Here is a 15,489-nt window from a genome sequence, read left to right as displayed (position 1 = left end):
TGTGTTATTTTCATTGGTCAATAAAGAGACTGCCTTGGCCCTTTGATAGGACAGAAAATTAGGTAGGCGGAGTAAACAGAACAGAATGCTGGGAAGAAGGCAGTGAGGCAGAAGCCATGGAGCCAGCCACCAGGTCAGACATGCTGAATCTTTTCTGGTAAGCCACCACCTCGTGGTGCTACACAGATTATTAGAAATGGGTTAATATCAAGATATGAGAGTTAGTCAGTAACTAACTCTCTAGAAATAATGGGCCAGGCAGTGCTTAAATGAATACAATTTGTGTGTTGTTATTTCTGGGACTAAGCTAGCCGTGCAGGAGCTGGGTGAGGCGAAAAGCAGGCCTGCCCGCAGCTCCTCACTACAAGAATGAAAGCTGAATTCTGAATTCTATAAGGTCCATCTTCCCCAGGCACAGCCAGTCAGCTGAGATATATATTCTAGGAAACCAAAAGGGTTTATAATCAAATATAATTAGGAAGGCATTTTAAAAAAATGAACAATACGTCCATAAGAGAAGCAGATGTGATCTGTGGATCACAGATATTTCTACATAAAAGAACTGTAAAAGAATGTTCTGGGAAGCCGGGCAGTGGTGGTGCATGCCTTTAATTCCAGCACTCGGGAGGCAGAGGCAGGCAGATCTTTGGGAGTTCAAGGCCAGCCTGGTCTACAAGAGCTAGTTCCAGGAATAAAATTAATAATTCTAAACAACAGCAACAAAAGCCATAGAGGGGTAGATTGCTTCCTTTATACAAGAGAGGCAAAGATGGGTATGGAGATGCTTGCCTGTGATCTCAGTGCCTGGGAGGTGGAAGCACGAGGGTCAGGAGTTCAAGACCAATGTTAGTTAGATAGCAAGTTCTAGGTCAACCTGGGCTACACAAGCCTCTATCTCAGAAAGAGATGGTAAGATGGCTCAGCAGACAGAAAGAGGCTGGGCCTAATGACCTGAGCTGGTTCCTTGAATCCCACAGAGTGAGAGGAGAGAACTTTCAGAGTATAACTTCTGGGAGTTATACTCTAACCTCCAGGATGTGACACTCAAGACACACATATACACACACATGGTGCATACACACAAACATGCTGTATACACACATACATGCATGCATGCATAAAGGAAGAGAATGAAGAGGGCTTTCTTCAAAAACAGAACAATTGGTACGGTCAAAATATGATTTAATGAGATTTGCTTGTGCCCTTGCAGGAACTCTCTAGAACTGCTCCTCTCGGTTGGGTCAGATGTTTAAAAGTTGCGGCTGTAGGGAAGGTAGCTGTGATAACTGCCCGGCTTCAGAATGCTGCTGGTGCCCACACAGCATGCTCCAAGGGTCCTGTCTATACCCGGAATTTCCAGACTCTCCTGTTGCTTGGGGCCTAAGGAAACCAATGAGCAGAGACAAGAATTGAATCTTTCAAACTGCACTTTGTTCAGAAAGCTGTTGAGCAGAAGAGACTGTGGACTAACAGCCTAAAAACTGACCTTAAGTCTCCTCTCTTACCAGCAGATCATACAGGGGGACACAGGCAATCTGTCATTCAGAGATCAGTCTGTCCCCTCTGGATTTCTGAAATCTGAGGTGTCCCTGCCTCTTGTTATCATTCCGTGTGCTCCTCCCTCATTCCATGGATCTTTGGTCCCAAACACTGCTTGAAACCCTGAATGTAGAGGCCACCAAGATGACCCAACAGGTCTTGCTGCCAAGCCTGGAGACCTGAGTTCGACTCCCCAGGACCCACATGGTGGAAGGAGAGAACCACTTTCCAAAAGTTTTCTGTCCTCTAACTTACACACACACACACACACACACACACACACACACACACACACACACACAAATTAACAAATGACATGTTGGGGGGCTATGAATCTACTTAGTGTCTGTCAGTATCAAACCTCTTCAGGGACATCTGGGCTGGGAGAAAGAGTCCGCTCAGAAGAAGCAAATCATGATCAGTGTGTGTGTGTGTATGTGTGTGTGTGTGTGTGTGTGTGTTAATAATAGCGTTTGTGTGCTAACTTCCTTTTGCAACATGCAATACAAGTGTGTGTTTTATACAGAATATGAAAGTGACTGACCCGATCATGCCGGCTCTCCTGCTGGCAGCCTGGCTTGTTCCTTTATAGTGTGTGCTGGATAGTTTTGTATCAAAACTATCACAACTAACACAAGTTAAAGTCATCTGAGAAGAGGGACCCTCAATTAAGAAAATGTCTCCCTAATATTGGGCTGCAGGCAAGCCTATAGAGCATTTTCTTAATTAGTGACTGATGTGAGAGGACCCAGCCCATTGAGGGTGGGACTACCCTTGGGCTGGTGGCCCTGGGTGCTATAAGAAAGCAGGCTGAACAAGCCCAGAGGAACAAGCCAGTAAGCAGCACTCCTCCATGGTTGTACTGCCGCATCAGCTCCGACCTCCACGATCCTGGCCAGCTTAAGTTCCTGGCCTGACTCCCTTTGATGATGGACTGTGAAGGGAAAGCCAAATAACCCTTTCTTCCCCACTTTTCGTTGGTCATGGTGTTTTGTCACAGCAATAGAAACCCTAACTTAGACATGGTGACTCCCACCTTGTCCTGGCTAATTATGCAACATTCACACTTGCCCTTGAGGCACTACACTGAAATGTAGTTTATGACACATGGAATGACTTAGGGAAGGACACTAATGGGAACGTGGTCAGTCCCACACCTGAGCATAGACGCGGACAAATCTGGTGAGCCAAAGACAGCTTGCAATGGCCACATGCAGAGGACTGAGCTGGATCTCAGCTGAGAGAACCTAGCAAGAGAAAGGCCAGGGCCCCTGAGAACTGGAGGAACCCAGTCCTAAGGCTGAGTAGAACACACCTCTCTGGTTCCAATTAGCAGATCATGCCACCAAGTCAATAAACACAACTTCCTTTTCTTTGTGAAGTGGGGGTGTAGGGGAGGGTGGGTACCTTTAGTCCTCCCTCCATCATAGTCAGAACCAGCTCACCACACAGGGTAGAGCAGGCCTTGAGCTAGGACTGTGAAGGTGGGGATGGGTCAGCTCACCATCTGACCTTGACCAATCAACTCATCTCTGAGCCTCAGTTTCCCCACCTAAAAATTAAGCTACAATTATTTTCGTGGGGATGAGATTAGATAGCCTAGGTGAAAGTCATTTCCAAGCTGCTGTGTCAACCAACATTAAGGGTGCAGCTCAGTCACCTAGCTGAGAGCACCCAGAACAAGAGACCCACTGAAGAGCCCTCAGGAAGTTAGGTCCACAGGGAGAGGAAGGCTGGGGCACTGTCAGAACAGACCCCGGGCTGACAGGGACCACCCTGAAAGTCACAATTTCCAGAGGGTCGAATTCTGAGGAGGCCTCTGTGTTGCCTGCCCAGGGAGACATAGCCAAGTCCAGCCAGATGCTAATGAAGATTCTGTTTTCATACAGAGGCACAGGAAGGCCTCCACACAGAGGCCAGCCTGGGGAACAGGAAAGTGGGTCAAACCCTTAGATCTTTCATCGGTTTGTGCCATCTGGACCAAGTCATTCTTCTCTTTGCCTAGTTCTCTGGCCTGCCACATAAGGCAAGCAATACCTACTTGTGGGAGACACAACTTTACTTTTGCATGGAGCTTAATTGAGATGCTTTGTGTCCTTCTCTTAAAAATTATCTTTATTCATCCCATCAACAACCTCTTAAGACCCAGGGCATAGAAGGGATCTTATCTGACAAGTGATGGTGTTGATTATGTGGCAGGTGTTGTATGAAATACTATACCAGTATCTTATTTAATTCTCTACTACAAGTATAATTTATCTTCTCATCTCTACTTGGCAGATGAAAAAATGGGTTCAGAGTAAAGAAGAAATTTGATCAAGTCATACAGTTGAATAGAAACCAACGCTCCTAACTGTAGAACTTTTTGATCTGTTGAACTGCAGGTGAAGGCATTTTAAAAAACAAAGCTTAGAAATTTCCATTAACAAGCAAGGCATTCCAGTTGGTGTGAAGAAACTTTAAGAACAAAATGGCCTTTGCATTAAGGTAAAGTGTTAGAATTTGGACTCGGTAATAGCAGTAAACTTCTTTCCAAGCGGTGTTTCGTTGTGTTTGTCTCTAACCAAACTGAACGGCCCAAGACAAACAGGATTTTAGGATAAGGAAAATTTAGATAGAACTTGGTAACTAGATAGGGGCTGAAGCCAGTTTAACCAAACCACAAAAAGCGACGCACCCATCCAAAAAAATTAAATTGAATGCGTGAATAATAAATAAGTAGATAAGTAATAAAGTCGAAATTTAAAAAAAAAAGTCAAAGAGCTACGTCTCTATGGTTGTTTCAGTGCCGGAACACGAGGATACACTCTCTCTCTCTTCGTTGAACTCTATGGTCCGAGGACAACGTTGTGACCCCGGAAGCGGTCCTGGGAGGTCAGGGCCCAAGATGGCGGCGCGCGCGGCGTGCGTGGCTATGTGCAGGCGCCTGCAGCAGGTAAAGGGTGGGCGGGAGACAATGGCGGGTCCAAGGCGCAGTCGCTGGGTCTCGCCGCCACCCGCTGCCCGGCCGGCTCTGAGTCCTCCTCTGGAGCTGTTACCTTGGGTGGTTGTTCTCGGGATGCACACATTGCTAAGACAGCAAGGAGATTGGTAGAGCGGGAACGATGAGAAAAGGATATTCCGAAACCTCCTTCCGCGTCAGGAAGGGAAATGGAAATACCCTGAGCCCCGAGGAGACAGAACCAGCCTGGGATGGAGGGAGCTGAGCGGGGGCCGAGGCTCAGCAACCCCGGCATCGAGCCGTGTCCTCCGCGAGGCGCTGGGGATGGACGCGAGGGGCCCCGAGGGCGGGCTGTGGTCGGAGCGCCCTCAAGAGGCTCTGTGAAGAAGGAAATCCTGCCAGGCGCTCGCCTGTCTTCGGTCACAGCGCGGGGGCGGTACAGGCAGGCTACAAACTGAGATCCTGTCACAAAATAATTAAAACAAAACAAACAAACAACAACAACAACAAAAAACTAGCTAGGGTTTCTCGGGAACTTTGGCCTCGCAGCCTTTGTGAGTCTCACCAGTGACCGTTCAGTAGTTTCAAAAATTATAAGCTTGAGATGGGCTGAAGAGATGGCTCAGTGGTTAAGAGCACTGGCTGCTCTTCCAGAGGTTCTGAGTTCAATTCCCAGCAACCACATGATGGCTCACAACCATCTGTAATGAGATCTGGTACCCTCTTCTGACCTTCAGGTAGAACACTATATATGATGAGTAAATAAATCTTAAAAAAAAAAAAATTAAGCTGAGAACTGGACGTGATGGCTCACACTGTAATACCCGCACTTGGAAAACAAGAGGAAGATGGCCACCAGCCTGGCCTGCATAATGGGACTTTGTCTCCAAAAATAAACATCCCAGCACTTGGAAGGCAGAGGCGGGCAGAACTCTCTGAGTTCAAGGCCAGCCTATTCTACAGGTCAAGTTCCAGGACAGCCAGGAACTGGTTCAAACACCCTCTCCCAAAAATAAAAAAAGAAATGAAAAAGGGAGGGACTGAGAATGTGGCTCAGCTGCTGGAGAGCTTGACTAAAATGCCTAAAGGCGGCCCTTGGTGCCTCAGCAGCACAGAAACTGGAAATGGTGGCCCACGCCTGCACCACCAGCACGTGAGTGGTTGAGGTTGATCAGAAGTTCACAATCATCTCAGCTGCATGCAGAGTTAAATAGACTGGGCTTCATGAGCTGTGTCTCAAAAAAAAAAAAGAAAAAAAAATCGGTGCTAGAAATTGAACCCAGAGCCTTGTCCATGCCACACAAAGATTCTGCCACTGAACTGCATTCTTAGCCTTCAGAGACACTCAGGTCCTCCACACGAACTGCGGAGCCATCTCTCCAGCCTTGGAGTCGCCACAGGGTAAATAGTTAACACTCCAGAAAGACGGTTTCCCAAAGCAGATTTAAGAAAGAATAATATTTTAGTATCTGACCTCATAGAAGAAGCAGCTTTATCCTCAGTCTTTAATATAGAGCACAACTCGTGCAGCCGTGAGAGATGAAAGTAGAAAAGCCCCCAAGTCGGGGGTTAGTGTTAGAGGACAGTTTGGGTTTCAGGCCTCCTGCCAGCAAAGAATTCATGCGAGGTCCCAGGCACCCTTTCATAACCACCAGTCTTGGGAAAGTTCTGTGGGACTGGAGAGGTGGGCCAGTGGCTAAGAGTCTCGCTGCGCAGCTGTGAGAGCTGGGCTTCAGCCCGAGGAGGCTTCAGCCTGGCAGCCGCCGAAGGCGCAGGGCTTCCATGCTCACCTAGCTACCACGGTTCCCAGGAGGGCCTCTGAAGCTTTCTGGCCTCCAGACGAGCCAAGAAAACTCAAGTTTGGTTATGGGAGAGAGAAATAGGTGGAGACGATAGAGGCTGATGCCCAGCAACTTCCTCCAGCCTCCACACACTGCACCTGCACACACATGTACATGCATGTAGACACACCCAGACAGATGTAAACATCCTTTACAGAAAAATAAGATGCTGAAGACTGAACTCTTTGCACTGATGAGAAAGCTCTTTCCAGCCAGACCTGCACACACCCAAGCCCTCAAAGATTACAGCTAGGTGCAATGGCTCATCACCAGCACTTGGAGGTGAAAGCAGATATATTGGGAGCCCAAGGCCATTGAAATCTACCCAGTTAGAGGCCAAGTTGTGCTGCGTGCAACCCTGTCTCAGAAGCAAACAAGTAATTCAGAGGAATCTCCGATGCAGGAGAGCTTACTGTATGAGCGTAGTGAGGAATGGCACGCTCCTGCCTGTGCCTGGTTCTCTTCCCGGCTTCTCGGGCAGGGAAGATGGGAAGCTGTGGTCTCACAATACAAGTCAAGGACAAGGACACGAAAGCACGGGCTGGTTTGGGTTCTGGTTGTTTGTTTTGAGGTAGGGTCTCTCTCTGTAGTCCTGGCTATCCTAGAACTTGCTGTGTAGACCAGGCTAGCCCAAACTCACATATATTTCTGCTTTTGCTCCCAAGTGCTGTGATTAAAGGTGTTCGTCCACTCACCACCGTGCCAAGTGCAGGCTGTTTTAAACGCACCCATTGGTTGGTTAACTAAGATTTGCTCGACCTCCCTGTCATCTTCCTCTTTGCTGTAGTTTTGATGGTTTTGTTTGCTGCTCTCTGGGGTTGCACTGTTCAGTCTTAAGAGTTTGAAGGATTATGGAGTGGATGAGAAACAGTGCTAAACAGCCCACCAGAGGGCGCTCACTGAAAGGGTTTGGGCAGTGCTGAGTAAGGGCCCATTGGCCTGTTGTAGCGATGGGTATAGGCGTGGTGTGTGCTTTAGCCATGCAAAGATTATTCTAGCTGTTAACAGATTAAATTATACAGACATGTTATTTTAAAGAGATTTTTGTTCTGAGACAGTCGCTCTGTAGATCGGGCTGTCCTTGAACTCGTAGATCTTCCTGCTCCACCTCCAGTCAAAGACACACACCGCCGTGCCTAGCTGAGTTGTGTTTTTTTTTTTAATTCATTTGTCTGTATGTTTTCCTATCTGAGTTTTCTGTGCACATGCTGTGGTTGCCCATGGAGGCCAGAGGGCACCAGATGCCCTGGAACTGAACCAGGGTCCTAAGAGCAGTAAGAGCTTTGCTTCTGAAGAAATCTAATTTGGTCGTTTTCATGCCCAGTCTCTTCCTCTGAAACATCGAGACCCTTCCTTCTGAGTCTGAGTGGAAAGCACCAGTTCTCTGGGAACTGACTTTGTTTCTAACACCTGCCCTCCGTTCTTCTTAGGAACTGGGAACTTTGTCTGTGAGTGGTCCCAAGAGCAGCACAGCCCAAACTGGTGGCCTCCTGCTGTAAGTATGCCACCAAGTGTGCTTAATTGTCCTACAAGATGGGCTCCATGCTAATTGAGCCTCTCTTCCCCACACAGCAGCACCAGTAAGAAGTGGGCACCATGGTCAAACCTGCACATGGATGTTCCAAAGGATTTGACCAAACCTATGGTAGGTACCCCCATTAGGCAGGGCATGGCAGCATAGACCTCTGGCCCTGGCACTTAGGAGGTAGAGGTAAGCTATCCTCAGTCACATAGCATGGTCAAGGTCTAGCTGGCCTACATGTAACCCATCTCACAAAACAGCAGCAGCAAAAGGAATTACATTAACAGTTTCATTTTTTTTTTTTCTCCTGATTATTTCATTCCGGCCTATTTCCCAAACACCTGCACTTCTTTATCCTAGAATACTGGCAAATGCACACTGCAGGCTGTCTGATGTCCTTGGGAGCGCCTGTGCTATTTTTCATGCTATCAAAGTAAGTCCTAAAGGAATGTATTTATCCCAGATAACTGGTAATGAGCAGTCTCTTGCTCTTAGCTCAGCATAGTTCAGGATAATTAGTGATGCTGAATCCTTGATGTTACAGAAAAATAATCTTTCTGCAGCGTTCGGGTCTTTTCTTTGAATATTGAGCCTGGGTGTGCACAGTGCTCTGTTGACATTGACACAGCTATGTGACCTTATAGAGTTTAAGACTAGACGCTGTCTAGCCCAGGCTAACCTTGAACTCCTAATCCTCCTGCCTGCTATTAAGTGTCAAGGTTACTGGTGTGGTGCTACTCCTAACTCTTTACCTGGGATTTTTTTTTTCTTTTTGTCTTTGTTATTTTTTTCAAGGCAGGGTTTTTCTGTGTAGCCCTGGCTGTCCTGGAACTCACTGTATAGACCAGGCTGGCCTGCCTCTGCCCCCTGAGTGCTGGAATTAAAGGTGTGCACCACCACAGCCCATCAGGACTGTTTTCTAAAGTTCTAACAATTCCAATCCCTCTATTTCTACCTTCAAAAAACAATCTCTTTTTAGTTTGGTGTGAGTCCATATATGTATTTTACTTGGACACATAGAGTCATGCCATCCATAGTATGCGATTGTTCCTTTTTCTTTATTCACTTCATAAATAGTAGAAATATTGGGACTGGAGAGATGACTCAGCAGTGAAGAGCACCGACTGCTCTTCCAGAGGCCCAGGTTCAATTCCCAGCACCCACGTGGCAGTGTGGACAGAAGTTTCTGTCCCACCTGCCAATTTCCAAATAACCAACATGGAGACTCAATATTAGTTACAAATGTTTGGCTGATTGCTCAGGCTTATTACTAATTAGCTCTTACAACTTAACCCATTTCTATTGATCTATATGCTACCCTGAGTTTCATGGCTTTTACCTCTATCCCATTTTGTTTGTCTGACTCATTTTCCATCTAGCTGGTGACTCCTCTGACTCTGCCCTTCTTTTCAACATCCTTCCTTTGGTCGTCCCATCTATTCTTCCTGCCTGGCTATCATCCAATCAGATTTTTAGTAAACCAATTTGAGTGATAAATCTTTACAGTGTACAAAAGGATTATTCCACAGTATGGCAGCTCACAACTGACTGCAACTCCAGTTCCAGGGGATCTGGCATCCTCACATAGACTTCCATGCAAACAAAACCCCAATATACATAAAAAGGTAAATAAGTCTTTGAAAGAAGGAAAACGTTCTAAACGCTGGTCTCCAGCTCAGATGCTCCAGGCCATGCCTGTATGTACGAGGGGGCAGAGTACTGGGGCACTGTTCACCATGCTGGCCTGAGAACCAAGTTCAGGTCCCCGCCATACACTTGGAAAGCTGGGGGCGCAGCACATACTGGGACCCCAGTGCTGAGGGGAACTAGACAAGGAGTCCCCTGGGGCCTGCTGGCCTGCTAGTCTAGTCCAGTCGGAGCTCCAGGGTCAGTGAGAGGCCCTGTTTCAAAATACATGGTCCAGCCATGAGATGACTCGGTGAGTAAGGTAATTACCACTAAGCCTGACATCCTGAGTGCAGTCCCAGGGCCCACAGTTGTCCTTTGACCTCCATGTATGTGCCATGGCATGCACACAGACAAGTCAATGCACTTAGAACATTTTCTTCTATTACATTAAAGACCGGGAAGGTGGCCCAATGGTTAGGGGCACTTGCCATCAGCCTGACCCAAGTTCATTTCCCAGAACCAACATAGTAGGAGCAGAAGTGTTATCCTTAGACAGCCTCCATATGCATGCCGTGGTGCTGGAGTGTGCGCACAGACCACACACAGACACACTGTCTCTTTACTACTTGTCCTGACCGCTTGAGGACCTCTGAGAAATCAGACCTTGTAATGTTAGATGTCTTAACTCTTCCAAGCTGTATTGACAGTGATCTCACAAAACATCTCCAGAAGTCTTTCGAGATTTGTTTCAAATTCACAATAGCTTTAAAAGCCAGTAGAGGAGCTTGAGGCAAGCTCATTAAGAGAGTTCTTGCCTAGAACTCCCCACTGCCACAAAAATTTAAATAAATACATAAAACCTAACAATACATAATACATAAGCCCTACAGGAATCAAACAACACCTTTTAGGACTGTAGACCCCCTCTACATCCCCAGTTTTAATTAAGATCAGTTAATTCTGTTTTACTAACCATCTTATTTGGAATAATTGAGAATAGATGTCTGCCTTCCTGTTTTAAGTAGCTCTCTTTTCGGGGTGAAGTAATTTAACCCTGACTCACTGGATTAGTAACACCATTTACCAGTTTAGTGACTGAAGGAAATGAAGATAATTCACCTCTTGGAAGAAGTCAGAAATGTCAAGCCCATTATTTCTAAGGTCTTTAGGTATTAGTGGGAAGGTCCAGCCAGTGTCATAACATTTTAATTAGTCATGAGTAATTTCTGTGTGAAAGCAGGCCAGCTGCACATGAATAACCCTAATGAAAAAGGATGACTGGAACTAGCTGTATAGCAACCACAGAGTTAGCAGTTGTGGAACAGTGTTTAACGATTTATAAGCACTTTAATTTGTGTCTTCGTAGCTCTTCCTTGCCGAAATGCCATGAGTTTTAGTACAGATGTCAATGCCGTACCTTAAACACGAGGACACTGAAGAGCTGGGAAATCTTAGCGTTCTCTCATTGTCCCGCTGCCAGTGGACAGCTCTCCAGTCCCGATAGCAGACCCTGAATCCTTTCTCACAAGAAATCTGGGGCTTGTTAACAACGAATTTGGAACATTCATGGTGGTTTTGTAGTAATCTTGAAGGCTGTTTGCTCTTCAGTGGATTTGACAGATTTGGAAGGGCATTTTGCAGATCTGTGTGACATTGGAAGTAGCTAAACTAGTAGTTTTAAAACATTACTTGTCATTTTTCTCATTTATTAGTAACCTCTGAAGTCGTTCAACCAATATTACGTTAAATTTGCTGTTAATGAATATCACAAGGACCAAAACTAGAACTTTTTATTTTAGATAACCGTTTCTGATGAGCCGGACACATTGTACAAACGCGTGTCCATTTTGGTGAAAGCCCATGACAAGGCTGTGTTAGACAGTTACGAGTATTTTGCCGTGCTCGCTGCTAAGGAACTTGGCATTTCCATTAACGTGTGAGTATGACCTTTCCTGACCTGACTTGTCTGCTGTCGTGTGATTAGCCAGGGATCTAACCGTGATCCCAGTAGGTCTGAGCTTGTAAAACAGGATAAGTTTGCGGGTGAAGTTGAAGGCTGTCCTGTGTTACCCTGAGAAGTATTGTCACTTTGTGTCTGCTGGAATTGTTAAGTACTAGAATGAGTGAGCAGGAGAATTAAACCGTTTCTAGAAATTGCACTGATGTGAGCAAGCCCAGAAGTCTTCTGTGTGGGATCTTCAGGAGAGGGATGCTCTGAGGCAGTGCTCTGCTTAGACTCTTTGGCTGACACCTCCCTTATGTGCAACCACCCTGAGCAACACCACTTCCCTGGGAGCTGCAAGGAAGATGAGTGTCAAGGCCTTGAAGTCCCTGCAGGGTAACTGCCTCTTGGTACCTCTTGGCATCTGGTGTTGAACAGGGCTCGTCTGAGGCTTTGCCAGCCTATCCTTGCAGCAAAAACAGAAGACTAAATTGTTCCCAGAGCAGACTGTTGTGTGATTGTCCGTGTCATTAATGATCCTAACACAGCAGACATGACAGTTGTGTCCAGCACCTGTTGCCACTCTTCAAAACTGGCATACTTGGTACATGAGGGAGGGACTCAGGAGCCACCAGATGGCATGAGTGCGTATGTGCTCATTCTTGCGTGGCGCTGCTTGATTGGGGTGGGGAAGGTTCCTGCTGTTATCTGCGGTGTTTGTTTTGGCCTGAGATGTGTGAAAACAGCTGTTACAGATGAGGCCTGACAGATGAAGTCAGTGAGTGGCAGTTAGTGCCCATAACCGAGCGAGTCTGAGCTGCAGACTGGAGAATGTGCTTTGATACCAGTGACTCACTGAGCTTCATTTCAGACATGAGCCACCAAGGAAGATAGAGCGCCTCACTCTTCTCAAGTCAGTGCACATCTTCAAGAAGCACAGGGTCCAGTACGAGATGAGGACGCTCTACAGACACTTAGAGGTGGGTTTCCTTCAGCCACACCCGAAACTTTTTGTTAGCGTGTAGCATGGCTTCACTCAGCTTCCTTTCAGCCATGAAAGCTGTCCTAAGAGAGAAGCAGACTTCAGGCCATTCTTCAGAGTGGTGTGGACTTGAAAAGAAGAGCAGGACTGGCGACGGCTCAGCATGTAAAGACAACAAAACAGCACTGAAATAATTTTGCTCACATTTCAAAAGTTACTGTCTTATACAGTTCACCCAAACAAGCCCAGAGGCTCACACCTGTAATCCCAGCAGTTAGGAGGTGGAGGCAGGAGGATCAGGAATTCAGGATCATCCTTGGGTGTGCAGTACATTCAATAGTAGTCTGGACTACAGGAGACCATTTCAAACAGCAAAAAGCATAATAGAAGTAGATGTTATACAATTCTGTCCAGCTGTGGTAGAGTACACTTGCATTCCCAGCACTGTAAGACAGGGATGGAAGGGCCAAATCAAGCTTGGAGGCTGCACTGCTGCATATAGTGACCCTGTCTCAAAAAGCAAAACGAACTGGAGAGATGGCTCAATGGTTAGAAGACCTAAGTCCAATTCCCAGCATCCACACTGTGGCTCTCAACCATCATCTGTAACTCCAGTGTCCTCTCTGGCTTCCGAGAACACCAGCACGTGTTCATGGTACACAGACATACATGCAGACAAAATACCCACATGCATACCACATTTTATTTTGTTTGTTTGGCTGGTTGGTTTTTTTTAAGACAGGGTTTCTCTGTAGCTTTGGAGCCTGTCCTGGAACTAGCTCTTGTAGACCAGGCTGGCCAGGAACTCATCGAGATCCACCTGCCTCTGCCTCCCGAGTGCTGGGATTAAAGGTATGCGCCACCACCGCCCAGCCGCATACCACATTTTAAAGGAGAGCAGACAGTAGCTCTTCCCACAGGCTGACTGGACCTCTCTGGCTGTGATCCTCAACAGGGGCTTTTCAAATATTGGCTGTTCTTTGTTCGTGCATCCACTGGTCAGCGATGTCACGATCCGAGTGTGTGCTCTGGAGTCAGACTGACAGCACTGCAGTTCAGGTCTTGGCGCCTGACTCGTCCTTTATAAAATGGGGATAATAATGGGGCCTGTTTGATAAGATGGGTGGGACGTGCAGTGAGGCTTTTGTAGCTCGCTTGGAGTCCCTCAGACAAACGTGTGTGGGGAAGCTGTGCAGACACAGGACACGGGGCTGAACCTGACGCCTTCATCAAGTGCAGTCAGGGGATCTATACTTTTTTTTTTTTAACATTTATGTTTTTGGTCAGGGTGGTGGTACACACCTTTAATTGCAGCCTGGTGAGGCAAGGCAGGTGCATCTCTGAGTTCAAGGCCAGCCTGGTCTATGAGTCCCAGGACAGCCAAGTCTACACAGAGAAACCCTGTCTTGAAAAATAAAAACCAGCAAAAACATTTATTTATGGGGATAGGGCACATGCTTCTACTACTCATGTGTGGCGGTCAGAGGACAGCTTATGGTGGCCAGTTCTCTCCTTTGACCACAGGAGTGCCAGGGATATACTCAGATTATCAGGCATAGAGGGCAGTGCTGTTACCACTAAGCCATTTTGTTGGGCCCTACATGGTTTTCAGAAAGCTTTAGCTTTATTAATGCTTTGTGTGTGAGTGTCTGCCTGTGTCTGTGTCACATGTGTGCCTACAGCGAGCAGAGGTGGAATTGGAGCCCCTGGAGCTGGAGTTACAGATGGTTGTGAAGGTTGTGTGGCTGCTGGGAGCTGGATATGAGTCCTCTGCAAGAGTATCCAGGGCTCGTAACCACTGAGCCAGCCCTCCAGCCTTCCTAGATAGTCTAAAAATGACATTCGTGTAAGATTTCTTAGAACAGACTTCATCACTGAAGGGAACATGGTGGGAGTGGCAATGGACAAGACCCACAAAGATCTGTGGTCTGACATTATGACAGGACATCTTCATTTTTCCGTTTTAGTTAAAACACTTGACCGGATGCACAGCCAACGTCTACTTGGAATATATCCAGCGAAACTTACCCGAAGGGGTTGCCATGGAGGTAACAAAGGTATGACTTGAATTCCTGACTCAAGAGGGCAGGCTGGGTTGTTTTTCATATAGCCTTTTCCTAGCTGTGGGGGTGAGGGCCTGTGGCACACTGGGCACAGCGTTAGGCCCACCCCACCACTACCCAAGTCATCATTGAGTCACCTTGGAAGTCTCCCTAATAGTTGCTTAGACTTGGGACCACAGGACAGCCCCCCTCGGAGGTCACTTAGGATCAGACAGCTCCTGCACACGCCTTATGCTCCCTTCTCTCCTGAAGACAAGGAGATCAACAAGAAGCAGGAAACATGACAGGTCAGGAGATCGGGTTCATTTCAAATTCCACACTGCATCCAGTTTGGTTTGTTTCTGGTTTTAGACACAGATACAGCAGTTGCCAGAACACATCAAGGAGCCAATGTGGGAAACACTCACCGAGGAGAAAGAAGAAAGAACATCCTAGCCTCGGAGATGCCGCTGTGCCTGGATCCGGACTGAGCAGGCCTGCTGTGGCTTACGGGGAGACTGCTCCAGCTGAGGGCTAGCCACACCCGCCTGACCTTGCTGCTGAGTCCTTAGCTGCTGCCTGGACTCAGAAGAACCGCTGTGGCTGTCCTTTTTTACTGCCGCTGCTTGTGCTCTGGTGGGAACAAGCGTTAACGACCTCTCTATGACCTAAAATAAAAAATCCAGATTTAAACACTTGCGTGGCTGCACTGACTAATTGTGCTGATTTTATTTTGTCTTTATTTCTCAAACTCAACAGAGATCTTCCTGCCTCTGCCTCCTAAATGCTGGGATTAGAGGCATGTGCCACCATGCCTGGCAAGTTTGTCCTAATTTTAAATGTTTACTTGTTCATTCAACAGAAAATGAGTGATACATTTTCAGTTTTATTTTGAAGTTTCCAAAACAACCCGTGGTTAATTGACAGCTGAGGGGTTAGCGGTTTTCCTCTGTGCAGTCCCGCGTGTGCTGCCTGGGGGTGGCTGTCAATCAGTCACCTGACGACACAGGGACTTCAGAGCCGCTGCGCACGGCCACATTCACCCAGCTCC

General features: G+C 47.0%; 1 protein-coding gene and 1 long non-coding RNA gene across 5 annotated transcripts; one reads left to right on the top strand and one right to left on the bottom strand.

Annotated features, from left to right (window-relative positions):
• Positions 1-1,165: 1,165 nt before the first annotated feature.
• LOC125407657 (uncharacterized) lies at positions 1,166-4,827 on the bottom strand. The gene is made up of 2 exons (XR_007234266.2): positions 4,578-4,827; positions 1,166-1,380 (listed from the first exon to the last, which is right to left on the bottom strand). It is a non-coding gene; the product is annotated as an uncharacterized LOC125407657 (long non-coding RNA).
• On the top strand, positions 4,352-15,135 carry Mrps10 (mitochondrial ribosomal protein S10). 4 transcript variants are annotated; one of them, XM_048445364.3, is made up of 8 exons: positions 4,352-4,474; positions 7,752-7,816; positions 7,897-7,966; positions 8,169-8,276; positions 11,272-11,408; positions 12,286-12,394; positions 14,364-14,453; positions 14,811-15,135. In XM_048445364.3, exons 1-8 carry the CDS (start codon positions 4,370-4,372, stop codon positions 14,892-14,894), a joined length of 768 nt encoding a protein of 255 aa, XP_048301321.1. In that variant the 5' UTR covers positions 4,352-4,369; the 3' UTR covers positions 14,895-15,135. The 4 variants fall into 4 exon arrangements, with proteins under 4 accessions (XP_048301321.1, XP_048301320.1, XP_048301323.2 ...); XM_048445363.3 differs by having other exon boundaries at positions 4,353-4,474; positions 7,894-7,966; XM_048445366.3 differs by lacking the exon at positions 8,169-8,276 and having other exon boundaries at positions 4,355-4,474.
• The last annotated feature ends 354 nt before the right edge of the window (positions 15,136-15,489 follow it).

This window comes from Myodes glareolus, chromosome 18 (genome assembly GCF_982192425.1).
Source record: "Myodes glareolus chromosome 18, mMyoGla1.1, whole genome shotgun sequence".
Lineage (NCBI taxonomy): Eukaryota > Metazoa > Chordata > Mammalia > Rodentia > Cricetidae > Myodes > Myodes glareolus.
This window is presented reverse-complemented; position numbering and strand designations above follow the sequence as displayed.